This window comes from Cyanistes caeruleus, chromosome 21 (genome assembly GCF_971803275.1).
Source record: "Cyanistes caeruleus chromosome 21, bCyaCae1.hap1.1, whole genome shotgun sequence".
In the NCBI taxonomy this organism is placed as follows: Eukaryota; Metazoa; Chordata; class Aves; order Passeriformes; family Paridae; genus Cyanistes; species Cyanistes caeruleus.
Window position 1 is genome coordinate 3,737,815 of NC_141721.1, and position 23,965 is coordinate 3,761,779.

General features: G+C 53.3%; 3 protein-coding genes across 5 annotated transcripts in view; 1 reads left to right on the forward strand and 2 right to left on the reverse strand.

The window, feature by feature from the left end:
• Positions 1-10,401, forward strand: part of LRWD1 (leucine rich repeats and WD repeat domain containing 1) — a 15,770-nt gene extending 5,369 nt beyond the window's left edge. For all 3 annotated transcript variants that reach the window (XM_086859586.1, XM_023939148.2, XM_023939149.2), the window contains exons 4-16: positions 191-310; positions 1,572-1,724; positions 2,404-2,544; positions 3,186-3,527; positions 4,151-4,277; positions 4,524-4,633; positions 5,094-5,301; positions 6,749-6,821; positions 6,921-7,061; positions 7,737-7,831; positions 8,403-8,564; positions 9,052-9,176; positions 9,986-10,401. In XM_086859586.1, the coding sequence (XP_086715712.1) occupies positions 191-310; positions 1,572-1,724; positions 2,404-2,544; positions 3,186-3,527; positions 4,151-4,277; positions 4,524-4,633; positions 5,094-5,301; positions 6,749-6,821; positions 6,921-7,061; positions 7,737-7,831; positions 8,403-8,564; positions 9,052-9,176; positions 9,986-10,126 (1,938 nt within the window). In that variant the 3' untranslated portion in view covers positions 10,127-10,401. The remainder of the gene's footprint in view (positions 1-190; positions 311-1,571; positions 1,725-2,403; positions 2,545-3,185; positions 3,528-4,150; positions 4,278-4,523; positions 4,634-5,093; positions 5,302-6,748; positions 6,822-6,920; positions 7,062-7,736; positions 7,832-8,402; positions 8,565-9,051; positions 9,177-9,985) is intronic.
• On the reverse strand, positions 10,306-12,512 carry POLR2J (RNA polymerase II subunit J). The gene is made up of 4 exons (XM_023939150.2): positions 11,861-12,512; positions 11,620-11,709; positions 11,354-11,528; positions 10,306-10,824 (listed from the first exon to the last, which is right to left on the reverse strand). The coding sequence occupies exons 1-4, from the start codon at positions 11,911-11,913 to the stop codon at positions 10,789-10,791; spliced, it is 354 nt and encodes a 117-aa protein (XP_023794918.1). The 5' UTR covers positions 11,914-12,512; the 3' UTR covers positions 10,306-10,788.
• Positions 12,513-12,524: 12 nt separating this feature from the next.
• On the reverse strand, positions 12,525-22,942 carry LOC111937930 (ras GTPase-activating protein 4-like). The gene is made up of 20 exons (XM_086859585.1): positions 22,746-22,942; positions 18,424-18,480; positions 17,939-18,052; positions 17,616-17,677; positions 17,369-17,498; positions 17,013-17,094; positions 16,735-16,866; positions 16,566-16,657; positions 15,650-15,773; positions 15,390-15,543; positions 15,029-15,093; positions 14,706-14,818; positions 14,447-14,633; positions 14,000-14,137; positions 13,582-13,905; positions 13,373-13,507; positions 13,151-13,286; positions 12,957-13,077; positions 12,811-12,869; positions 12,525-12,693 (listed from the first exon to the last, which is right to left on the reverse strand). The coding sequence occupies exons 1-20, from the start codon at positions 22,808-22,810 to the stop codon at positions 12,572-12,574; spliced, it is 2,412 nt and encodes an 803-aa protein (XP_086715711.1). The 5' UTR covers positions 22,811-22,942; the 3' UTR covers positions 12,525-12,571.
• Positions 22,943-23,965: the final 1,023 nt, after the last annotated feature.

The following is a 23,965-nucleotide window of genomic DNA, read 5'->3' on the forward strand; positions in this document are numbered from 1 at the left end:
TAGAGAACATTAATTCACACCTAAAATGTGAAATTCAAGTTGAAAATCCTGAGGAGATTTTAAGAAATGGCTTTTCCTTACTAAAAATATCATTCTCATATAGGCTGTATTTTAATCAAGGACTAAAGGTAAAGTACAATGTAAAGTACACATGTAAAAATTTTATAACTCAAATGTTTTCTCTTTCTAGCTCAATGATGATTATAAAGTAATGTTTCTTTTGCAAAATCTTCGTCTACTCAATGGCAAGGACATAACCAAACTGGCCAACCATGTGAGGCATGTCAACAGCCGTAAGCTCACCAGCAAGGTAAGATGTGGAAATATTTCCTTATCCTCTAAACACCTCAGAAATAACTAAACCCTGTGCTCAGTGTAGTGACAGAGCTGCAAACAAGCTTCAAGTGGTTTGCAGTACCTGTTGTATGATCTGAGCCCAGCCTGAAGAATGGGACATCCAGGAAATGTCTTACTGCTGCTTTCTCTGTCACTGCTGGCATCTGCTCTCCCTGTTCTGTGCAGCCAATTTGCCTTTGGTTTAGGTGACAGGAGCAGGGCCAACCAGGTCTGTGTCTGATCCTGTAGTTTTTCAGGTCACTCTGATCATCATTCAGGAATGGGAGAAGCCTGGTGCTGCCAGAACAGCTGCAAACACCTCCCCAGCTAATTTAAGTTATTGTACAGGCCTCAGGAATGAGGAGCACAAAGCCAGCCTCAGGATAATCTTGCTTTTTCCAGCATACACCAGGAATGAGGATTTGTTCTTTCTTCTTCAATTGTGCATGTTTAGAACTCTGTTTTCCCTCATTTGTCTGCACAATTTAGCTCCTGACAGATTATCCCCACAAGGCATCGTTGTGATCTTGACCGAAATTGTTGTCCAATTATGAAAAAGGTTTGGTTGTCTGGCTGCTTTTGTGTATTACTACTCTTACCATTCCTATTCTAGTTAATTGATCTTCTTAATTCCTTCTGTGTGACAGTGGAGAAAAAAATCAAATACTGAAAACTAGGATGAGTTGTGCTGAGTGTTGTCTGCATGAAACTTTTGAACATCAAAGGGTCTTTGTGAGGGCTGCTTAGTCTCTTGTCCCAGACAACTGATCATGGTTGGCTGTTTAATGAGACACCAAACTCTCCTCTGTGCTGTTCTTTTTGTGGTGGCAGTGCCCTGATGCCTTTCCCTGATGTTGTTTGTACTTGCCTGCCCAGTTTTTAGTCCTGTGTCCCAATGTAAAAATGTCTGTTTGGTCCAAATGCTGGTGGATGTGTTACTGCTCAACCCATCAGAGCAGTAAACTCTGTGCTGGCAGGTGAGCATCCTGTAGGTCAGCAGCCTTTTGGAGTCCAGGTATCTCTCTAAAGGGGTCCATGCTGACAGTGTCTGCTTAGCCACACTCCAGCTTGGTACAGAGGAACTGACTTTCTCATTAGCTGAAGTGGTCATTTGAATATGAATAAATAAATTAAAGTGGTGCCATCGTGTAGGTACTCAGGGTTGGCCACTTCTTAAATGCTTTCACAAGTTCTCTTGTGCTTTTCTGTTGAATAAACTCAGTCTTTCTGCCTAGGTTACTGCTCACTGGGAAAAATTCTTCCGTGACCAACTCCCTGAGAAATACACAGCTGAGCAGGTGAAGTCCATCAAGAAAAAGTTCCTGAAGTCGGTACAGACCAATGTGGTGTATGGGCCCAGCACACTTAGCGAGTTCACCCGCTGGCGGGTAGGTGACATCCCACTCACCCTCCTGTTCTCCAGGCAAGGACCCTGCTCCTGCTTCTGCATGGACTGGATTAAAACACTCCATGGATTTGGGTGCTCTAGCTGACTAGTGGTATCACTTTTTGTCTTTCTTCACTGCTTTGTTAAGCAGTTATAGAAGCACCAGGACTAAATGTGCACCAAGATGAAATGTCATTAAACATTGTTTTTTAATTCATTAGCAATGATGATACTTGTACTAATTAATCAAACTGCAGTATCCTTAATACTTAATTATTAGCAAATTAATTTAATGGTAACCTTTACTCTTCATGACAGAGAAAAGATAATGACAGAAGTGTAGTTGATCCCAGCAGGGAAAGACACCATTTAGTTTGTAACATTTGTTTTATTTGTATGTTCATACACACAATTGAGGCTTCCATCTCTCTCCTTTGTCTTGTTCTGTTGCTGTGCTGTTGTTTCCACAGCTGTGTACTCTGAATGCCCATGACAAAGTGAAGTTCTTGGGTCATGTAATGTCAGCTGGGGACTCCACCACCACTTGTGAAATTCACACAGAATAATGGGAGCAGATATTAAAAACTCAGCAAAGCTGAGTTTGACAGAGCTTGACATGCTGTGGCTTTTTTTCCTTCTTTTTTTTTTTTTTTTAACGTATCCACATATTTGTTTCCCAGGTGAAAATGATTGCAGAAGAGTTTCTGTCATACTCACTAGGTCTGGAGTCAAACTCTGATACCGAACCAGAGGAAAAGGCAGATGAGAATGAGGAAGAAAGCACAGAAAGCCCCACAGAAGCTGCAGAAAACGTGGCTCAGGTAGGTGATTTTTCCAGTTACATTAGCAATATTCTCTCTGTTTCCTGGGAATTCAGCAGCTTTTGTCAGTTCATATTTATGACCCTTTGGTAACCACAGGGGCAGTCTCAGGATCCAGCCTGTATCCAACAGTTCAGGCTTCTTCTTTACAGCCAGATTGAAGCTTTCCCAGAAATGTGAAGGTCGGGTTGCTCCCTCAGAGAGTTTCCATTCTCATAGAGGACCAAAAACATTTCATGAGTGCAGTCCTACACACTCCTCCTCTAGGAAGGGATATTTTAATTAGAGACCTGGGCTGATGCCTAGCCAGACTCTGCTGGTGTTTGCCTGCTTGGAAACGGCTGCAGACTGAACCCCTGTGGTCCATAGGCCAGATTTGTTTTTCCACACCATATGTAAATTGCAAATAACTGAGACAGGGGAAGGGAGCTGAAAAGGAGGCTGGCTGTGTGGTTTTCATTACCTTCTGCCTCTAGGAACCCTGCAGCTCTGGGCTCTCTGATTCCTGGAACCCACTCTGTAAGTGTGGGAGGGTACTTGCATTTGAATAATTAATATCTTTGACATATAAATTATCTGCACATCTTGGGAGTGCTAAAAACCTTCTGCAGAACCTGACAACATAACAACATGCCTTATAGGTCACAGTAACACCCAGCAAGAGGAAAAGAAATCATTCAAAATCAAGCCCTGGAAACAAGAGGTCCAAGACCAAGGCGAACACCGAGGAGGAAGCTGCAGTTAATCCCAAAAAATCCAGTCGTGTGGAGGATGACCCAGCTCCTGATAAACCAAGAACATCAAACCAACCAGCCAAGGAGACAACCCCTGAGCAGGGAGCTGAAGGGACACAGAAGAATGGGGAGCAGTTTCCCAAGGGGCAAAGCAACAGAAGATCCAGCCAGATGACAGGGGAACAGAAAAGCCAGGAGCAGGACAACGGCGTGATTACCTTGACCCCCGTGAAGAATTCCAAGCGCAAGGTACATCTATCAGCCCCCTTGGGCCTGGCTTTGGGCCTCTTGGTTTATAGTGGGAGGAGCTGCCTTCAGGTTTCTACAGAGCTCTGCACAGCCTGGAGCTCATAATTCGCCAAATATATTGTGAGTTTTGGTTTGGTTTTTTTTGTCATTGTTTTAAATCTCTCAGAGGCATCAAGGGAGAGAAAGGATTCCCCAGGAGACCCCAGTGGATCCCCTCTGGGGGATGGATGGACCAGCGCTCTGAGGTGGTGCACTGAAAGTCTGTGCTTAGAAATGGGACTGGCAAGCCTTGCTCTCAGCTCAAACCAGTGGCTGCATGGGGAAAGGTGTTTCCCCCTCAGCTCAGGCCAGTGGGAATCTAAAGGGTTTTTCATGTTTCTCTGCTATAGGAAATGGGGTTCTCTGCTGGGGTCTGCTGGGCACATCTTTGCTAAACAGTTCCCTGCTGCTTTAGGAGTCTTGAGCGTTGTGGCACCTCAGTCTCTCCTGTTCTCAATAGCACAGAAGGGCTGAAAAATACTTGAGTTTAACTCAGATTGCTGTGTTCAGTAGAGGGTTCTGTCAAGGCAATCACAGAGCGTGTCAGGGGAATGAATTTTCTAAATGTGGATGGTTTATTGTAGGAGGATGTCAGTGCAGAGCCATTGCATTTTCTTCAGTGTCACAGTAAAGGCAACAGCCGCGAGGATTTTAAAACGCAGCTCTGGTCCGGTGTCTTCGAGCCGGTGCTAGACTCTGGAGCCAGGAAAGGTGAGCTCTTAAAGAGGTTTGCAGGATTCCCAGAACCACCTGGCTCTGGAATCCCAGCGGACTCCATGCCTTAGACCCCTGCTCTTTCAAGCCGTAGTCTCCGTTGTCAGGAAGAGACTTGCTTACATATTTCTCCTTTGACTTTGAAGACAGGAGACTGGGAGAGCACCAGGCAGTGATAAGCTGCAGTCTTCGTGTGTTATCCCTGAACCTGGGAACTTCTCACCCATTCTTTTCCTCTTTCAGATCCCATTGTGAGCTCCTCCAGAACCGTGGCAACCTGTGGAGGGGAATCTGTCTGTCTGATTGATTGCGAGACAGGGACGGTGCTGAAAAAGTACAAAGTGGCTACAGAGGTGGGTTGCAAGTGGGAAGGGTAAACATTGAATGGGAATACCACAACCTGTAATAATTACACACATGCATAATATATATTACAAAGAAGTCTGAAAATGTTAGTGTGGACAGATGTTAGGATGAGGATAGACAGTAAACTTTGCTTGCTTATCCTTTTAGCCTGGTTTGGGTTTATTTTTTTATTAGTTTTGGAGATTAGCCTGCCAGTCTTCATACAGATGTGTCTGGCTGCTGAGCCTGTTTGACAGCAAAGAGGAATAAATATCCTCTTTGTCTATTTTATGTTCTTCTGAGAGCTGTTTTGTGTTTTGATGCTCCATCTTAAATAGTCATGTTATTTCACCTGAGTAGGTCTGAGTAGTAAGTGTCACTTGTGACAGTCGTCTTTTCTCTGAGCTAACAGCCACCACCCTGCTGGCTGTTCTCTGTCACCTCAGTCTTGTTTTCCTCCTGTCCCAGGAGTTCTTCAGCGTTGCATGGACAACCCTCACGATGGTAATCAGCGACAGCCGCAAGAAAGCTCACAACATCCTGGCAGCTGCGGGGAGGAGAGGGATTGTTAAACTGATCCATGTGGCAGCCGACTTCTGCTACGGAGAGATAAAGGCTCACAAAAAGCCCATTGCTACTGTCTGCTTCAGCCCAACCCAAGAGACTCACCTCTTCAGTAAGTCAGCTTCAGAATCCCTAGTTTTAGTTCTGATGTGGAAAAGTCAGGACTTTCTTAACAAGGGGAATTGTCAGCAGGGCATGCAGGGACACATGAACAAAAGGCACAGACAGGTGTTAGGGGGTGAACATTGTTACTGTCCTGTGGCAGCAATCTCCAGCAGGAGCAGCTTGTTTCAGCCAGAGCCTGGCTCTTCAGCTGAGGTGCAGCAGCTCCTGTTTCTCCCTTGGTGGCTCTCAGGGTGGCTGTCACACACACATCAGCCACAAACGAGCCCAGTAGTGGATCTGTTCCACGGGGATGAGTAAGAAGAATAGCAGAGAAGGCAGCTGGGAGCCAGGCAGTGGCAGGGCTCCCCTCCAGCACAGCAGCCTATTATGGGCTGTTTGGTTTCATTTTATCCAACAATGTACTTAATTGATTTTGATTTTTTTTATGTGAGTTCTATGCCTCATCTGAGATTTCTATTCAGGTCCTGATGTCAAGCAGAGCTTTGCCACACAGTAGGGCCCACAGAGGCTGTGGCTCATGGACTGCTAATGAACCATCATGTTACAAATTGCAGCTGCATTGTCAGGCTGTACAGTGAGCTGGTACAGGGCCATTCAGGCCACACCTGCACTCCACAGCACATTGTTTCTCTTGCTTACAATTGCCCACATCCTGGAGTGGTTAGAGTGTTACATGAACCGTTACAAGAGGAATTTTTTTTTAAGAATGGGGGGTACTTTTCAGGAACAAGCTCAGGAGTGCCAAAAGGAGAAGCAGAGAAAAGGATAAGGAGGGTGGTGAAAGGGATAAGGAGGTTGGTAGCACAGCCATATAATGGTGTGGACAGCAAGACTCATTATATTTCACAGAAAAATTTAGAGTAATTAAGGGACATTATTTGCATCCTTTTTGAGGAGGGGACACCAACAAACTCTGAATTTGAGGGCTGCCATCTGATGAGGGTCCAGGTTACTCAGAGTAATCTGTTAGAACTGTTTCTGTTTCCAGTGATGTTTCTCACCCTTTGTCAGTGCCTAACTTTCCCAGTGGGAGCTGTTATGGGTGTGAACACAGTAAGCCATGGACATGTGGAATAAAGTCTGCCTGACAGTAGAGGTTGGAGCTCTTACTTTAGATTCCACCAGGAGCCCTGACCAGAAATGAGCTCAGATGGGCCACTAACTAAAAACTTTGTGAAGCCACAACTCAATAATGGACACCAGGAAACAAATTTTGTTTTATCTGCCCCTCTTAGAGCACAGGATGAGAACACAAACACACACTGACTGTGCATGTGTGACAGTGTGTGGGAAGTGCTGGGCCAGGAGCCTCTGGGGCTGCTGCTGTGCTTTAATGACCTTAGAGGGTGACTGTGACTCAGGCAGAGTTGCCAGCTAGCACGAGAAGAGCCAGATGAGCAGCAGTGTCACTGCTTCTCTTCTGTGTCCCACAGCTGCATCCTATGACAAGCGAATTGCACTCTGGGATATTGGGATTCCAGACTGTGACTACAATTTCAAAGCAAGGTAAGGGTTCAAAAACCAGATGTGGCCACTCCAAGAGCCTGTAACTGTCAGTCACAGCAGCACTTCTTGTTCTCTGCTTGTTTTTTTTCTTTTTTTCAGTCAGCTGCTGGTGCTGGAAACAGCTTCTATCCCCCTACGGATTGCCCTGGTCCCCACCTGCCCAGAGCAGTACCTGCTGGCAGGCTGTGAAGATGGCTGCTTTGCCTGGAACATAAAACTGGATAAAGGACAAAAAAGCAGGTGAGAACCACAAGCTGGAGGTCTGCATTTGCTTTCCATAACAAGAAGGGATAGTCCTAGCAAAAGCTTGATTTCTGAGGAGGTCAGAGCAAAAGCAGCACATCCCACCAAACTTAAAACATCCTATCTTCCCAAAGTGACCAGAAAAAATAGGAGTATGATGTTCAAGGACTGTTCAGAGCTTGTTTAAAGCTGCAGTCTGCAGGTGTTGCAGGCTCCTTTGCAGGAAGGCTGGCAGGAGTGTAATCCAATACCCCAAAACTTAAGGGTGTGTCATCTCCAGGTAGTGTAACGGAGTGTAAATTTTTGGATCGATTTCCAGTCTCACAGTGAGGCCTCCCCTGTTCCTGGTACGTGAGGTAACCCAGGAAACTGGCACCCTGTGAGAGCTCAGGACAAAATTACAAGGGAGAAGCAAGTAAAGTCATGCCCTGCTGACAAATGTCCTGATGCCTGCTTTTGCAGGATGGAGTGAAACAACAATCTGTTGAGCAAACAGGCATCTGCTGTATTAATAAACCCAGGTAAGCAAAAGTGTGAATTCAAGTGAGAATTCATCTGAGCTAGGCAGGAGACTCACTAACACACAGATTTCCTTCTGGGCTCTGCAGCAGGGTGCCCTTTCACTGCTGGCTGTTCAGGACTTGGCTCATTTCACCCTTTCCCCTACTCTAGGCCTTTTGAAGCCATATTCCAGTTTCCTGATGAGGAAGGCGTGACAACATCTCACAGGGTTGATGGTTTGGCTTTTCTCAATGATGATGTTGTTGGTGAGTATAAACACAATCCCAAAACCAGTGGGGCACTTCAGCATGTGCAGGGTGAAGCCAGCATGACAAGCAGAGGGGCTGAAAGGGGTGTGACAGCCTCTTTAGCTTTGTGGGGGCTGCACAGGATGGAGTTGTCTCCCAGAGTTGCTTGTCTTTCCCAAAAATTGTCACCTAGAGTGCAAACCCATGCTTGGACAGGACCAGAAATCAGATGGACACAACCCTGAGAGCACACTTGGCCAAGCAGTGCCAGTCTGGAAAGGAGGAGAGTCCCTTTCTGCTCCAGGCATGGTGGCAACAGTGGTTTTTTTCAGGAGAACTGGAGGTTTCACATCACAGGCTGGCTCTTTCTGAATAGCTTATGCTTGTTCTGCAGCTCAGGAACATAAGCATAGCACTGAAAATCTCTCTGCAGCCTCCAGTTATCCTGAAATAAGGTAAAGCAGGTGGAAACAGTTACTGCTGGATAGATCCCATGGCTTGAAATTCATATTCTGGATGGACCACCTCTGTCTTGATGCATTTTGCTTCCCAGCAGCTGCCTCAGCCTCTCCTTTCCTTTCTTCCCTAGTTTCCAAGAGCTCCAAACCAGGATGCATATACTTGTGGAGCTGGAGCAGGTCTTTTGATGCCAAGGGAAAAGGATGCCAACGGACAATGTCTGCAGTTATTCTGGCTGAGCTGGAGTGGTCCACAACAGACATGTCCTACCTGACACTCAGCACCTGCCCAGGTGGGAGCACTCATTTCCTGAGTAATGCTTTTCCCAGTTGTTCCTGGCTCTCCTTTGATCCATGGGAGCAGCCTGGAGCTGGAGGCAGAGGCCTGGATTTCAGAGCCCATCAGAGAGCTCTGCTCTCCCCTCTGCAGCTCTGCAGTGCAGCTCCAGCACTGCACGGCCTCAGCCCAGCACCAGCTGGCTGGAAATAACACCACAAACAAACCTGATCCAGTCAGCACTTCCCAAAACCAGTCTAAAAAATATCAGGAGTAATCCCAAAGCATTTATCACTAGCTTCTCTACACTAAAGACAGCTGCTTTATCTTCAAATTAATTATTTCAGAGCAAGGTCGATTCATATTTTTGTGCCAGTAAGGGAATTTTGCTGAAATTTGGCACCCTTCATTGAGATCCTGCAGCTCTCCTGGAGCTCTGCTTTACAGCAGAACAGACTCCCAGCTCCACACTCATTTTCCAGCTTTTTGTTCTGCTCTCACAGCAAAAGAGTACGTGTTCTGTGGGGATGAGAATGGCAGTGTGTGGATGTACGACCTCTCCAGCTACACCACGGCCTGGGGCTCTGCGAAGGGGAAGCGCTCGGAGCGGAGCATCTCTCCCACACAGGTAGGTCTGAGGTGCTCTCTGGGCCTCCTTTCCACCCCTGATCCCAGTCTCCTGAGCAGGCTGATCCCAGAACATGCAATCTCCAGAGCGTGGTCAAGGCTGGGACAGGAATGAGGAGCTGCAAAGCAAACCTGTCACCCCTGCAGCTCTTCCTAGAAGAGCCTTAAAAAAATGGTGGTGGTTAAACTGAGGAGCACAAAAGCACAGGTGTGCAGGCACCACATCCCCCAGGGAGGGAAGCCAGAGTGAACATTCCCTGGCAGAAAAGGGCTCACTGCTTCCCTGTGCTCACTCACCCTTCTTCTGCCCAGTATTTCCCTCTGGAGATGATTCTCTTTTGGGCAGTCAGTTCCCTTGCCTGTCCCTCTGAAAGGACAATCACAAACACTCCAAAGGCTCTCACCCACTGGTCTGGAGCTACATTAGGCTTGAAGTGACCCCGTGTTCCATTATTTCTTCACTGAAAGGGTTGTTCAGGTAGTGGAAGACACTGCCATCCCTGGAGGTGCCACCCAGAGCTCTGCTGCACAAGGTGCTGCTCGGTCACAGCTTGGACTTGATGCTCTGGGAGGTCTTTTCCAACCTCAACCATTCTGTGATTCCTCAGGTCTTCTTTGGAAGTGCATTGCCATGCTAACCAGTCAGTTCCTCTGGGACTGAGGTGCAGCTGTTTTCACTTGTCCCTCCCTGCTCAAGCCCCTGTGTGCTAAACCCTGGCCCTTTAGTGTATCCCACAGCTCCACCAGCCCCTCAGAAAAAGGAAGATCCTCTGCCTAAGACACTCCACTACCCCCTCTGCTCTCCCACAGATCCTCAAGTGGCCAGAGCTCCGGGTGAACGGGGAGCAGCCTCCTGAAATCCTGGTGAACAACGTGGTAGCAGACCCTGCCTTCACCTACCTTGTTGTGCTGACCAGTGTGAACATAACAGCAATCTGGAAGAAGTCATAGTTCCCTGTGCCACAGTTCCACCCCCGTGCTTTGACCTAGTGCAGTATTAGTGACTGTTACCCATGTGCCCATCAGCGTTTTCTAGACCAGCTTTATGTGCAAGATGGAGAGAAAAAAAAAACAAAACAAAACAAAAAAAAAAAACAAAACTAAGGTTAAGAGTTTGTTAAACTCATCAGTTCATTGTAAACATCCGGTTTCTTTTACTGTAAGTTTTCACAATTTGTGCATTTGTTTTATAGAGATGACAGTTAATAAAACAAAATACCAGTTCAGCTGGCAGTGCCTGGAGTTTTTGGCAGGAAAAGCAGAGAGTTCATCCAGAGCTGTCACTGAGCAGCTTCTCATGCTGGAATTGTACCCACAACAACCTCCCCAACAGCCCAGGACAAATATTTGCTTTAAGGCTCCAATTAGAAAACTAAAAATCACTTTAATGACTTATCCACCAACTCCAACGTGACATTTATTCTCTTGGCAAAGTGCCTGTCAACTATGAAAAGAAACAAACCCCAAACTCAAAATATTGCTGCTGTCAAAAATTAAACAGAAGTGGGACAAGGGGGAAAATATTTGCCATGAATGGAGGTTTAAATATTTCATCCAATAACAGACACATCATTCTGCCTCAGAAGTAACAGCCTTGCTCCAAAGGGAGTATTTTATTCAATTCCTTCTTGTTTGTCCTTAATAGCAACCTGAAAAGCAAAAATACACATGCTGAGACAAGAGTTGTTACTGAGCTGGATGTTTAATCATTCCTGACTCTTCTGGGAATCACAACAACCCACAGTGGAAATCTCTACAGCAACCAGAATAAATGATAGTGAAATTAAAATAAAATCTTATTTACAAATGGGTGCCCTGGTGCCTTTTCCCAGCACATCAGAGGTACGACCTCAGTCACAGTCTCCCTGAGTTTGTCTGAGCAATATTTTAGGCAGATAAAATCCCAGAATTCAGGGGCTAAATCAATGAAGCAAGTGAAAATATAGACCCAGAGTTCTGTCAAGAGAAGTAAAAAAGAAAATAAAAGAAAATACAAATGCACTTAAGAACAGCCAGGCTCTGCCAATGCTTTGACAGCAGCTGAACAGCACAAGGAGGGTGACTTGAATTAATTCACAACCCTAAAACCCAGCAGCTTTCAGACACACGACCCCTTTGATTAATTACAACAAGCCCAAATAATTTTAAGGAAAAAAAAATAAAAATAAATACCCTTACCCTGAACCTCTCTTCCAGGAGGGAGAGTTCACTGATCAGGTCCGTGATGGCATTGGTGAAAGCCTCCTGGGGGCTGTAATCCGGCGTGGTTTGGACACGGATGATAATTTTATGTTCCAGAGGGTGTGGGACCTTATACCCTGCAAACAGCACCTGCGGGTCTTTGAGCAACTGCCTGCAACCGGAATAATAAAAACCAAACCGGTGAAAGGAAGGCCGGGAAAGCCACAAACCTCCCCCGAAACTTCCTTCCCGCTGGAACTTACGACTTGATGATGTTCCCCAGCGTGTGGTCCTCCTTGTTGATGGTGAACAAGCAGGCGTTGGGCACCTTGGTGTCCTTGTTGATGGTGATCCTGGGGGATCATCACGGGGTACAGGGATGTCACCGACCCGTGCGGGCCAGGGAACAGCGGGGGGATGAAGGAAAGGCCCGGGATACCTCCCCCCACCCCCCCACCGCGGTTTAATTAGGGTTATTTAGTCGCCCCGTGGGTATGCCCTCACTTTTTCTCGCCCTCGAAGAGCAGGAAGGACTCGAAGGCCGGAGGAGCATTCATCCCGCCGTTGCTATGGCGGCCGCCGCTTCACTTCCGCTACGTCACTTCCGCCCGCTCGCTGCTTCCAGCGGCCCCACAGCGCCCCCAGGCGGGCGGGAGGACTCGCTGTGGGCAATGGCAGCGGGGACAGCGGGGCTGGGGACAGCGGGGGACCGGGGACAGCGGGGGACCGGGGACAGCGGGGCTGGGGACGGCAGCGGAGACACGGGGGGCTCCCAGGCAACAGCCACCGCTGCGGCCATCAGCGGTGGCATGAGGAGAAAACACACCAGCGACACCATCAGCGGTGTCCCCACTGGAGACACCATCGCGGTGAGCAGCTGGCACCAGCAGGGACATTGGTGACCGCACCAGTGCCACCAGCAGCACCAGCGGGGCCATGAGCAGAGGCTCCAGGGATGCCACCACTGCCAGCAATAGGCCCCCAGCAGAACCAGCAGGGCTGGACGGCAGCAGGGCTGCCACCAGCAGAACCGCCAGCAGCAGCAGGGCCAGCAGAAATGGCAGCAGCAGGACCCTGAGAGATGTCACCAGCGTTACTGGCAGCAGCAGCAGAGCCCGGGGCAGTGCCCCCATCCCAAGAGACATCCCAAGAGACACACGGCAGCGGCTGCAGGGTACGAAGTGCCTTTATTGCCCGGGCTGGAGCTCGGCTCCCTCACGTCTGCAGCTGCAGCAGCGCCGGCAGCGGCGGCTCCGGGGGCTGCGCCCGGCGGTGACAGCGCTCCAGCTCCGCCAGCACCGCCAGCAGCCGGCACAGCCCCTCGGGCAGGGGAGCGTCTGCGGAGGGGAGAGGGACACTGAGACCCCACGGCTCCCCTGGGGTCACCCCCAAACCACCACAGCCTCCTGTGAGCCCCGGGGACATCTCCCGACCCCCCCCCATCCCAAACCTACCTTCACCCCGGGGCCCGTTCTGGGCGTGCTCCGGCTCCAGCAGCTCCCAGTACTTTTCCCTGGGGAGAGGGGCAGGAGAGGGCCCTTGGCGGGAGGGGAAGGGGCCGCGGGGGAGCTGCGGGGGGGTCCCGCAGGCAGGGACTCACCTGAGGCTCCCCCGGAGGCCCTGCAGGTGCTGGAAGAGGCGCTGAGCCTCCACCGCGGGCTCCAGGGGGTCACTCCAGTCCTGCAGGGTCACTCCGTGCCGGGTCCGGTCACACCCCAGCCCTGCGGGACAGCAGCGTCACCCTAAGGGGGACCCCCAGCACCCCCGCGGGGCTCCGGGGACACCTCCCCGTACCTGTCCTGTCCCGCTGGTGGCAGCAGCTCCACTTGTCCCCGCGGAAGACGCCGGGGTGGTAGGAGCGGAGCACACGGGGGTTGTTGCCGCACACCTTGCGCAGGGCCGACAGCCACTGGTTCAGCTCATTGACGCACTGCGGGGTTGGGGACAGTCAGAGGGACCCGGGCTGGGACAGCGGCCGGGCTGGGACACGGCGCGGGCTGTCCCCGCTGTCGCCACCTTGCACTGCAGGTAGGCTGTCTCCTGCTGCCCCGCGGCCGTGTAGACCACCTGCATGACGTGGGAGCTGCCGAAGCTCTTCTCCTCCACCTTCTCGGCCGCCAGGATGTCGCCCAGGGCGATGGCACCCATACGCTGATGGAGGGGACACACAAAGGGGGTCGGTGCCGCCCCGCTGCCGCCCCCCCGCCCCTCCGGCACGCCCGTACCTCCGCACCGGGGCTCTTGCCGAAGCCCAGGGACTCCCCGGTGAGGCAGAAATGAAGTTTCTTGCCGGCGGCAGCAGCGAGCAGCGGCCCCTTGCCCCGCGTCTTGTGCACAAGGAGCAGCCCCTCTTTCAGCACGGCCGGGGGGGGCCCCAGCGGCCGCCCCTCACCTTCCTCCTCGCCCTCGTCCTCCTCCGCGGCCACCAGGCGGGTGATGAAGTCCCTCATGCGGGCGGTGCCCTGCTGCAGGGCGGGCAGCAGCGGTGACAGCCACGTCTCCTTGGCACGCCCGGCCGCCGGCTCCATGTTCCCGACCAGCTGGATGGCCTGGGGACCCCGGGGGTGGCAGCGTCACCTCCAGGAGACCCGGCTGTCCCCAGCGACAGCCAGCCAGGCTACCCGAAGGTGTCCCCTGTCGCACCTTGGCCAGCAGCAGCAGAGTGCGGCCGGTCCGCGCGTCTGCGTGCGCGTCCCGCAGCTGGAACAGCTTGGGGGTCATCACGGCCGGAGAGAAGAAGCGCAGGCACAGGAAGCTGGTGACAGCCACAAATTTGGCGTGCTGTGACCACCGAGGGGGTGGGGAACACACGTGAGGGTCTCTCCCAGCATGGGACAACCCCAAAAACAGCGATGCAGCGCTGTCCAGGGCTGATGATCGGGCTCGCTGCCCTCCTGCTCAAGAGGGGACCCCACTGAACACCCAGAGAGCTCTGTTCCCTGGGGATGTCCCTGTTTGACCCCACACCGTCCCCTGGGGATGTCCCTGTTTGACCCCACACCGTCCCCTGGGGATGTCCCTGTTTGACCCCACACCGTCCCCTGGGGATGTCCCTGTTTGACCCCACACTGTCCCCTGTCCCAGCCCGACCTGGTGCTGCGGGAAGCGCTCCCCGACGCGCTGGAAGAGCTGGCGGAACGCGGCGCGGACCAGGGGGGGACACGCCGGGGCCGACCTGACGATGGCGTCCAGGAGCTCGCCCAGGTAGGACTGGAGGTGCTGCCGGCCCTGCTCGATCACTTCGCCCTCCGTCTGCACCCGGTGCAGCCCCGAGCACCTGCGGGCATCGTCACTGTCACCCCTGCTGGGTGGGGCCACCCCTGCCCTGCCACCCCCACGAGTCCCTTACCCGACGTCTTTGATCTCCACCTTGCCGGGGTCCAGCTCCACGTATTTCTTCTCCTCGAACACGCGGGTGATGGTGGGGCCCAGGACAAAGTGCAGGTATGGCATCCCTGTCACCTGCCGAGGGACCACACGGGGGACAGGGATGGGACACAGGTTTGGCACCCGACACCCCCAGGGTCACCCAGTGGATTTTCTCCAGCCTCCCAGCCCCAGGGGGAGGCACAAGCACACCAGCCCTCCCAGTTCTTCCCCTGGGAAGAACTGGGAGATCCTTGCCCAGGGCCAGGATGACCTGGGAAGAGCTGGTTTTGGGTGGTGTGGCACCTTGAGGAAGGATTCCATCGACTTCGAGGCCAGAGAGTTGCTCCGGAACAGAGTGTTGGGCTCACCTGCAAAACAGGAGAGGGTCCATGGCCTGGGGGAAGGCCACAGGTCATCCCTGAGCTGCTGCAACCATTCCCAGAGGCTGTGCCCTGTGCCCCTGGCCATGGGCATTTCCTAACCTCAAACCACCTGCTTCTCCACCAGCCTCAGCCCATGAATTGCTGGGATGAACCCAACAGATTCCACAGTGTGATGGCTGAGCCATCACTCCCAAAAAAATCCCTACAAAAGCCTCTGAAGGTTCTGCAGCCCCAAGAGATGACAAGAAAGCCTCCAGCTCCATTCCCCACTCCAGCCTTACAGGGCTTGGCCAGCTCCAGCTCGAAGAGCAGGTCCAGGAACTCCTTGACCAACCCCTGGCCCAGGAAGAGTTTGACCAAGTTGATGGCGACCTCCTGCCGGCACTCGGCCGTGGTGGTTTCGTCCAGGAGGGTGACCAGGTGCACTTGGCCATCCTGGAGGGAAGAGGCACCATAATGTGGCAGCCTGAGGCAGGCAGACACCACAGCACAGAGCTGGGAAATGTGGCTGCTCCAGCAGGGCTGGGCATGGAGCCCTCACCTGGCGCCCCAACTTCACCTCCTGGCACAGGAGCTGCACCAGGGGCTGGTAGCAGTGGGAGGGAAGCACAGTCTCATCCCGAAGCTTCACCTGGAGCTGCAGCGAGCCCAGACTGCCTCGGCGCCTGCAGGAGCACGGGGTGGGTGGGAGGATGATGGATGGATGGATGGATGGATGGATGGATGGATGGATGATGGATGGATGGATGGATGGATGGATGGATGGATGATGGATGGATGATGGATGGATGATGGATGGATGGATGGATGGATGGATGGATGATGGATGGATGGATGATGGATGGATGGATGGATGATGGATGGATGGAGGGATGGATGATGGATGGATGATGGATGATGGATGGATGATGGATGGATGGATGGATGGATGATGGATGGATGGATGATGGATGGATGGATGATGGATGGATGATGGATGGATGGATGGATGGATGATGGATGGATGATGGATGATGGATGATGGATGATGGATGGATGGATGGATGGATGATGGGTGGATGGATGATGGGTGGATGGATGGATGGATGATGGATGGATGGATGATGGGTGGATGGATGATGGATGATGGATGGATGGAGGGATGGATGATGGATGGATGATGGATGGATGGATGGATGATGGATGGATGATGGATGGATGGATGGATGATGGATGGATGGATGGATGATGGATGGATGATGGATGGATGATGGATGGATGATGGATGGATGGATGGATGGATGATGGATGGATGGATGGATGATGGATGGATGATGGATGGATGGATACTTCATCAAGCAGGAGGTGGCCCAACACCCCAAGCATCCCCTCCAAAGTGCTGAAGCTTCCCAGGAAAACCCCCCTGAGGACACCAGGACCACCCCCAGCACACCCCAACACCCTGTGCCAAAACTCACTCGTCCTCTGTCGGCTTGGACTTGTCCGGCCACAGCCTGAACCACCCCTCCTCCTGCCCGGCCACTTCCAGCCCCTGGATGCTGAACACCACCTGGGAGGGGAAGGCAGGAGAGGCCTGGGTGTGCAGCTAGGCAGGACCCAGCAGCACTGAAAGGCTTTGGGGCTCACCTTGCCCAGGAAGTCGTTCCTGCCGACAAGGTCCCAGTCCCACACCTCCACACAGAGCTTCTCCCCGGCGGGCTCGGCCAGCTCGAACTCAAAGGTCTCGTTCCAGCGCGGGTAACAGGATTTCTTAACCACCTGCAAAAGCAACAGCTCCATCCTCTCTTGCTGGGTGGGTCTGTCCCTCAGGGACACCAAGCTGGGGATGCTGGGGAACAGGGATCTCCGTGGATTGACTCCACCTGCACCCTTGGCAGGTTGGGGATGGCTGAAGCCGCACTCACAGTGCTCTCCTGTGTTTTCCCGTTGTAGCGCAGGCGGACAAAGGGGTCGGAGGCACCATTCCGGTCCTTCCTGGCCAAATCCCTGCCGAGAAGAGGGGGAATTTACCAGCAACCTCCCAAAATACCTACAGGTGCCTGTGGCACCCACTCCCCTCTCAGGGGATCTCAAGATATATGCCCCAAAGACCTGCAGATGAGGTAGAGCCTGCCCCAGCACCCCCAGCACGTGCTGGGTGATGAGGAGAATGATCTGCACCCAAAGGACCGGATACACCAGGGAAACTGAGTCATGGAGCAGCTCAGATTCACCTCCCAGCTGCACACACAGCCCCTGGCACCCTCGTGTCCCCTCTCACCTGGCCTCCAGCACGGAGCAGCGCAGCCGCCGGCCGCCCTGGCTGCCCAGGACCTCCACCCGCAGGTGGATCTCCCCCTGCACCTCCTCATCAGGGTCCACCTCGCTGAGGCTCATCCAGCCACTGTATCCTGTGGGAAAAGGGGGGATCCCCACTAGGAGGTCATTGGGGAAGCCCTCAGGACCAGCTGGCCCAAGGGGTGGGAGATGGGTCCCCCCTAGGACCCCCCAGCCACTCTTTCCCCTACCCTTGGGGTGCTCTGCCAGCATGTCCCGGGTGATGCAGACCTTCCCAATAATGTCATCACGGCTGGAAAACACAAGTGGAAAGCAGGACATGGCATGGGATTGGTGCCCAGGTAGGACAGCCCCCACTTTGGGGGTGCCTGGGTTGGGGCCACCACGGTGTGTCTGTCCCCATGGAGCACATCAGCCACCCTCTGGACAGTATCCCCAGAGATCCCTTCACCCAGCTGTGTCCCAAAGCCCAGGACAGCGTGGCCAGCTGTGGATTCTCTGGTGTCAACACCAGGGCTGAGCATGCAGGGAGCCCGCAGCCGAGTGCCCAGACCTGAGCGCATCCTCGTCCATGACGTAGATGGAGATGCTGTGGAAACCAGGCTGGAGCTGCACCTCGTATTCCTCCCCCCAGAACGGGGACAGCGTCTTCCACACCGTGGCAGTCCTGTGGGGCAGGTGGCACTGGTGACAGGGTGGGGACAGGGCTCCCTCTCTGGGGTACTCCCCAGCTCTGGGGGCAGCACCCAGAGTTTGGAGCCCTCAGCTGGAGCAGGGATGAGTCTCCATCCCTGTCCTTGTCCTGTGGCTCTGGGCTGGCCAGACACAGGGGTGGGGTATAGGAGAAGGGGGCCATGAGCTGTTAGACACTTCTGTGTCTGCAGGAGCACCAGAGTAGGGAATAATAATGAATAATAAATAATGATCTTAACAAGAATCATATCAATAACGTGCCTGCAGCAGATGGAGACACCTGCCAGGAGCAAGGTTTGGGGCTCCAGCAGTTTTAGGGACCAGCCAGGGACCTGGGCCACTCACCTGATGATGGCCTCATCATCGATCTTCACGATGCAGTAGGGGTCACTGCTCCCCGTGCTGGAAGGACAAGGGACAGCTCTGTCAGTGCCACCAGCCACAGCCTGGCCACCACCCAGCCCACAGGACTCTCGTGGCCATGTGTGACCAAAGCCTTCAGCCCTGACAGCCCCCACAGAACGGAGACCTCGTGGAGACAAAGGGTGAGGCTGAGGTACAGAGGCTGCCAAAGGCTTCCACGGGGGGACTTGGCCACAGCTGCCAGCACAGGGTGACCCTGGCTTGGCTTCCAGACCGGGGACACTCCTCCCTGAGCGTGTCCGGCCGCTGTGTCCCCCTTGGCTGCCAGAAGTGGCTTTTCCACTTCCATACAGGAAGGGAAGGAGCAAACAAAACCCACCCTTTCCCCAAAACAGCTCTGGGCACCTGCAGCCCGATGTCACACACCACGAGTGAGGCCACAACAGCCTCCTGCAGCCCCAGAGTGTCCCCAGACCCCCAACACCCCCACAGGGATGGGGACACCCCTAGGGACACCCCCAGGGATGCAGAGGGTGGGAAGGGCAGCCACCACCATGCTTTGAGCGTGCTTCCTCCCTGGGGATAACCCGAGTCACCCTTGCCAAAAAATAATCACGGTTTTACAGTTTATTGCCCTGGCCCATCAGAAACAGGATCAGGAGTCAGGACTCCGGCCAGGGACAGAGGAGCCAGGACCTGGGGGCTGGCCAAGGTCATGGAAAGGTTGTGGCTCCCATCCCACCGGCACAGAGCAGCTTGGAGCACGGAGAGCTCATTAACAGCAACCCCAGGGGTGCTGACACGAGTGTCTGGAGAAAGGGAGGGTGCACAGCTGGGGGCTTGGGGACCCCAGGCAGTGAGGGATTTCCACATCCCACATCCAGGGAGGCTCAGAGGCAGCTGCTGGGGGGGATTGAAAGGGTTTTGGGGAGAATTGAAAGAGTTTTGGGTAATCCAAAGGGTTTTTGGAGGGACTGAAGGGGTTGGAAGGAACTGAAAGGGTCTTGAGGGTGACTGAAAAACGTTTTGGGGGTTTGAGAAGAGGTTAGAGAGGACTGAAAGGGTTTTGAGGGGGACTGAAAGGGGTTTTGGGGGTTTGAGAAGAGGTTAGAGAGGACTGAAAGGGTTTTGAGGGGGACTGAAAGGGGTTTTGGGGGATTGAGAAGAGGTTGGAGGGGACTGAAAGGGTTTTGAGGGGGACTGAAAGGGGTTTTTGAGGATTCAAAAGGGGTTGGAAGGGACTGAAAGGGTCTGGGGAGCTCCCTGCCCTGCTAAACAGGGCTCAGGGATTTCTCTGGGCTGTGCATCCCGGGTACCACAACAGCCCCCCCGTTCCCAGGCGCTTCCCCGCGGGGCTGGGAGTGCCGCAGGTTGCCAAGAGCTGCTCTCCGGCTCCTGCTCCCATTCCATCCAGAGGATTTTTAAGGAGAGCCGCGGGTGAAGTGCCATTAAAACGCTGACATTTCCTGCCTTGTGCAAACCATCGGGGATGCCGGGAGCGGGCAGAAGGAGAGGGAACAGCTGCCCGCTCCAGCTGCGCCCGGCAACGCGCGGCTGCCTCGGGTGGCAGCCACAAACCCTTGTCCCCAGCGTGGGGACATCCAGCACAGCCGCGAATCCTGGATGCCGGGAAGCCACGCAAGCATCGCTTATTTATTTTTTTTTTAACAGGGATTCAGAGGTGGGTAAGAAAACCACCCGTTTTTTCGTGCCCGAGCTGCCGCAGCGTTTGGATGAGGAGAAATCCCGGCTCTGCTGGGGACACCGCATCCCTGTCCCGGGATGTCGCCAAGGGATTTGTGGCGTGCTCGGGTACCCACCCTGGCACGCTGGAAAAGAGGAAGGCCGGGCTTTGGAAAGAGGAAATGAGGACTGGGGGAAGGGGGAAGGAACCCGCAGCCATCCCTCAGGCAGAGAAGGAGAGGCGGAGGGCTGGAATTAAAAATTAACTGGTGTGGGCAGCAGTGCTGCTCTGCCCTGGGGAGGGGGGTGGTGCTGGGAAAATAAATAAAAATTTAAATAAAAAATCGAACTGAAAAGGAAAGAAAAAATAGATCAGAAAAGAAAAAAAAATCGAACTGAAAAGGAAAGAAAAAAAGATCAGAAAAGAAAAAAATCGAACTGAAAAGGAAAGAAAAAATAGATCAGAAAAGAAAAAAAATCGAACTGAAAAGGAAAGAAAAAATAGATCAGAAAAGAAAAAAAATCAAACTGAAAAGGAAAGAAAAAAAATCAGAAAAGAAAAAAAATCGAACTGAAAAGGAAAGAAAAATAGATCAGAAAAGAAAAAAAAATCGAACTGAAAAGGAAAGAAAAATAGATCAGTAAAGGAAAGGAAAAATAGAGCTAGAAAGGAAAGAAACAATAGAGCTAAAAAGGAAAGAAAGAATAGAATGATAAATTGAAGAAAAATGGAATTTAAAAAAAGAAAAAAGGATAGTATTGAAAATAAAATAAATTTAAAAGCAAAAGGGAATAAAAAATAAAAAAAATAACTGAAAAAAGAGAAAAATAATAAAAAGCTAAGACTAGAATTACAAAAGAAAAGAAAAATAAAATAAAAGGCGGAACAATTAATGAAGAAATAAAAAAGGGAAAGGGGCAAAAATGAAAGAAACAATATTTAAAAATAAATAATGAAATACAAAGTTTAAAAGTGAAAATACTGGAATAAAAATAGAATAGAATTAGATAAGGATTAGAATAGCATTAAAATAAATTAAAAATGATGGGAGTAATTTATTACCCTAACATTAAAAAAATCCAGTAAAATAAATAAATAATAAAAAAATTCAAATAAAATAAATTGTCACATTAAAAATTAAAAATCAATACTAAATAAAGTAAATTTAAAAATTAAAAGGCATTCCAAAACAACAGGCAGACCCTTTCCATTGCTTTCCTGGCATAATCCTGTGGGGTCTGGAGGTTCCCCAGGGGATTTTGGGGTGCTCCATCACCCCCGGCTGTCTCCAGCAGGGTCTGAGCTGCCCATGCAGCGGGGACACCCCGCAGAGGGAACTCCCCGGAGGAAAGCAGCCATCCCAAAAGCCGTGCCAGGCCAGGGAACCGGATCCCCCGAGGGGGCCGGGGCCACACACGGCCAAGGTCGCGCTCGGGTTTCCCTCCCCGCTGTCCCAGCCCAGCGCCACGTCCCAAAGCCACCGGTCCGGAAAGCTCCGCTCCAGGAGCTGTGCTACAGCAGCTTCCCTGCTCTCCCAAAATCCAGAGGCTCCCGAAAGCCAGAGCCTGCCCGTGCTGGGTCAAGCTCCGGCGGGGAGTTGTGCCAAGGGATTTAAAAATCAGGCCCTGACACAGGGGATTTAAAAAAAGAAAAAAAAAAAAAAAAAGAGAGAAAAAAAAAAAAAAAGTCATGTTTCTTTCCTTGTTTATCCTCTTTTTCCATGACGGCTGCAGGGATTTTTGCTGGTTTTCCGGCTGCCCAGCGCTCCTCAGCAGCTTCTCGCTGCTTTGGTGGCGGCTGGGGACACCCCGGTGCTGTCCCCACATCCCGCCCCATGGCCAGCAGAGCCATGAGGGGAGCACCGGGATTTTCTGGGAGGGAAATCCCGAGCCAGGGCTGCCCCCCGGTCCTCAGGCAGGTGGGATGGAGCCGGGGCTGGGAATGGAGCGGGGATTGGGGACACGGCACCGGGACAGCCCCGGCTCCTTTGGGGATGGAGGTGCCGGGTCCTGCCGCGCTCCCGGGGGTCCCTGCGAGGGTCCCTCTGTGGTGGGGACAGCCCCGTGGCAGCCCCCAAAGTGGGAGCACTGCTTGGGGTACCCAAAACACTGCTGGGGGCACACAGAAATGTCCTGAAGGAAACCCCCAGCTCCTCCCCAGAGCAAGGGGGATCCCAAAGCCACAGTGGGGGAACTCCCAAAGCAAGGGGGATTCCAAAGCCATCCTATGGGGAACCCCCGAAGTAGATGCACTGCTGAGGGGTACCCCAAATCCACCCTGAAGGGAACCCCCAGAGGAAGCACACTGCCCAGGGGGACCCTAAAGCCACCCTGGGGGGAATCCTCAATGCAGGGCGACTCCAAAGCCATCCCGGAGGGAACATCCCAAGGGGTGGTACCCCAAAAGGGGATCCTAAAGCCACCTGGGGGTGAGCCCCTAAACCACATACACTGCTTGGGGGGTCGCCAAACCATTCTGGGCAAGCCCCCAAAGCAGGGAGGACGCTCTAAGGCCACCCTGAGGGCGGTGTCCCCATCAGGGACCTGTTGGGGGGACACCCCGCAGCGCTCCCGGGATGCCCCCGCCCCGAACCTTTCCCAGCCCCCGCGGGGGCACTCACATGTCCTTGGCGGGCAGGTTCCTGCCCTCCACGATGCGGATGGAGAGGGCGCTGCGCCGGGCCATGGCGGGCGGGCAGCGGAGCCGAGCGGAGCCGAGCGGAGCCAAACGGCGCCGAGCGCGGCCTCGAACCCGCGGCCCCGAGCACAGCGCCCATGTGCGGGCCGGCGCCGGCGCCCGCCAATCAGCGCGCGGGGGCGGGGCAAGGGGCGGGGCATAGCCTGAGCTCATTGGGTAATGCTATCGGCGTTCAGGGGGCGGGGCCTGAGTGGGTGGGCGGGGCCTGTGCGGGGTGGGCGGGGCCGGCTCCCCGCGCTGCCGGGGTCCCCCCGCGGGGTCCCCTCTGTCCCCTTTGTCCCCTTAGTGCCCCCCAGCCCCAGGCACCACCCGAGGCTCCAGGGCGCTGCAGCCCCAGCCCGAACCAAACCCACAGCGGATCCCTCCGCGATCCCCGAACCTGGGGGGCTGCAGCATCGGCCGCGCTGCTCTGCACCCCAAACCTCCACCGTTTCATTGATTTTTAACCTATTTTTTTGGTTGTTTCGAACGTATTGCCCCTCCCGGCTGCAGCACACCCGAGGGCAGGTGGCATTTCTGGGTGCTTGGTGCCCTATAAATACCAGCGGAGGGTCGGTGAACCCCCCCACCATGGCGAGACCCAGCTGGGCTGGAGGGCTCGGCCGGCACCCAGAGCTGGGGCTCAGCCTGTGCCGGCCAAGATGGTCCTTGGCATTTTCCCCGCGGGGACACTGCAGGGACACGCTGGGAACACAGAGCCCCTCTGCCTCCCCCGCACAGGGGGACAGCGAGGGGACAAGGTGCTGTCCCCGCCAGCATCCCACGAGCCTCCCCGTGTGCCAGCCCCACAAGCGCTCGGGGCCACATGTGCCACGCGTGGCAGGTGATGCCCCCCTCCAGCCCTCGAAGCCCTTTGCGGGGGAAGCAGAGGTTTTATTTCGGGGCACGGGGGGTCGGGCGGAGGTTTGCCGGATGGAACCATCCCTCCGCTGCTCCCACGCTGATCTCGGCAGGAGTTAATCGCTGGATTTGCTTGATTTCCCTTGGCCGGGCTCCACGGAGGCGGCTCCGGCAGCGGGGGGGTGCAGGTTGCTAAAACCCCTCCCAGGAGGCACAAGGACACCTCGTAAGGGCGCTGTGACCGGGCTGGGGCGTCAATGCCATGCTGCCCTTGGCGTGGTGCCTGCGGGGGAAAATGGGGTT

What these genes read in the sequence shown, in the direction of transcription:
- POLR2J (XM_023939150.2), bottom strand. Translation starts at nt 11,913, where the DNA reads ATGAATGCTCCTCCGGCCTTCGAGTCCTTCCTGCTCTTCGAGGGCGAG. An exon ending in CTCTTCGAGGGCGAGAAAAA is followed by an intron (nt 11,710 to 11,860) that starts GTGAGGGCATAC and finishes ATGATCCCCCAG; the next exon opens with GATCACCATCAACAAGGACA. An exon ending in CTGGGGAACATCATCAAGTC is followed by an intron (nt 11,529 to 11,619) that starts GTAAGTTCCAGC and finishes TTCCGGTTGCAG; the next exon opens with GCAGTTGCTCAAAGACCCGC.
- LOC111937930 (XM_086859585.1), bottom strand. Translation starts at nt 22,810, where the DNA reads ATGGCCCGGCGCAGCGCCCTCTCCATCCGCATCGTGGAGGGCAGGAAC. An exon ending in GATGATGAGGCCATCATCAG is followed by an intron (nt 18,053 to 18,423) that starts GTGAGTGGCCCA and finishes CCTGCCCCACAG; the next exon opens with GACTGCCACGGTGTGGAAGA. An exon ending in GTGGAGATCAAAGACGTCGG is followed by an intron (nt 14,634 to 14,705) that starts GTAAGGGACTCG and finishes CGATGCCCGCAG; the next exon opens with GTGCTCGGGGCTGCACCGGG.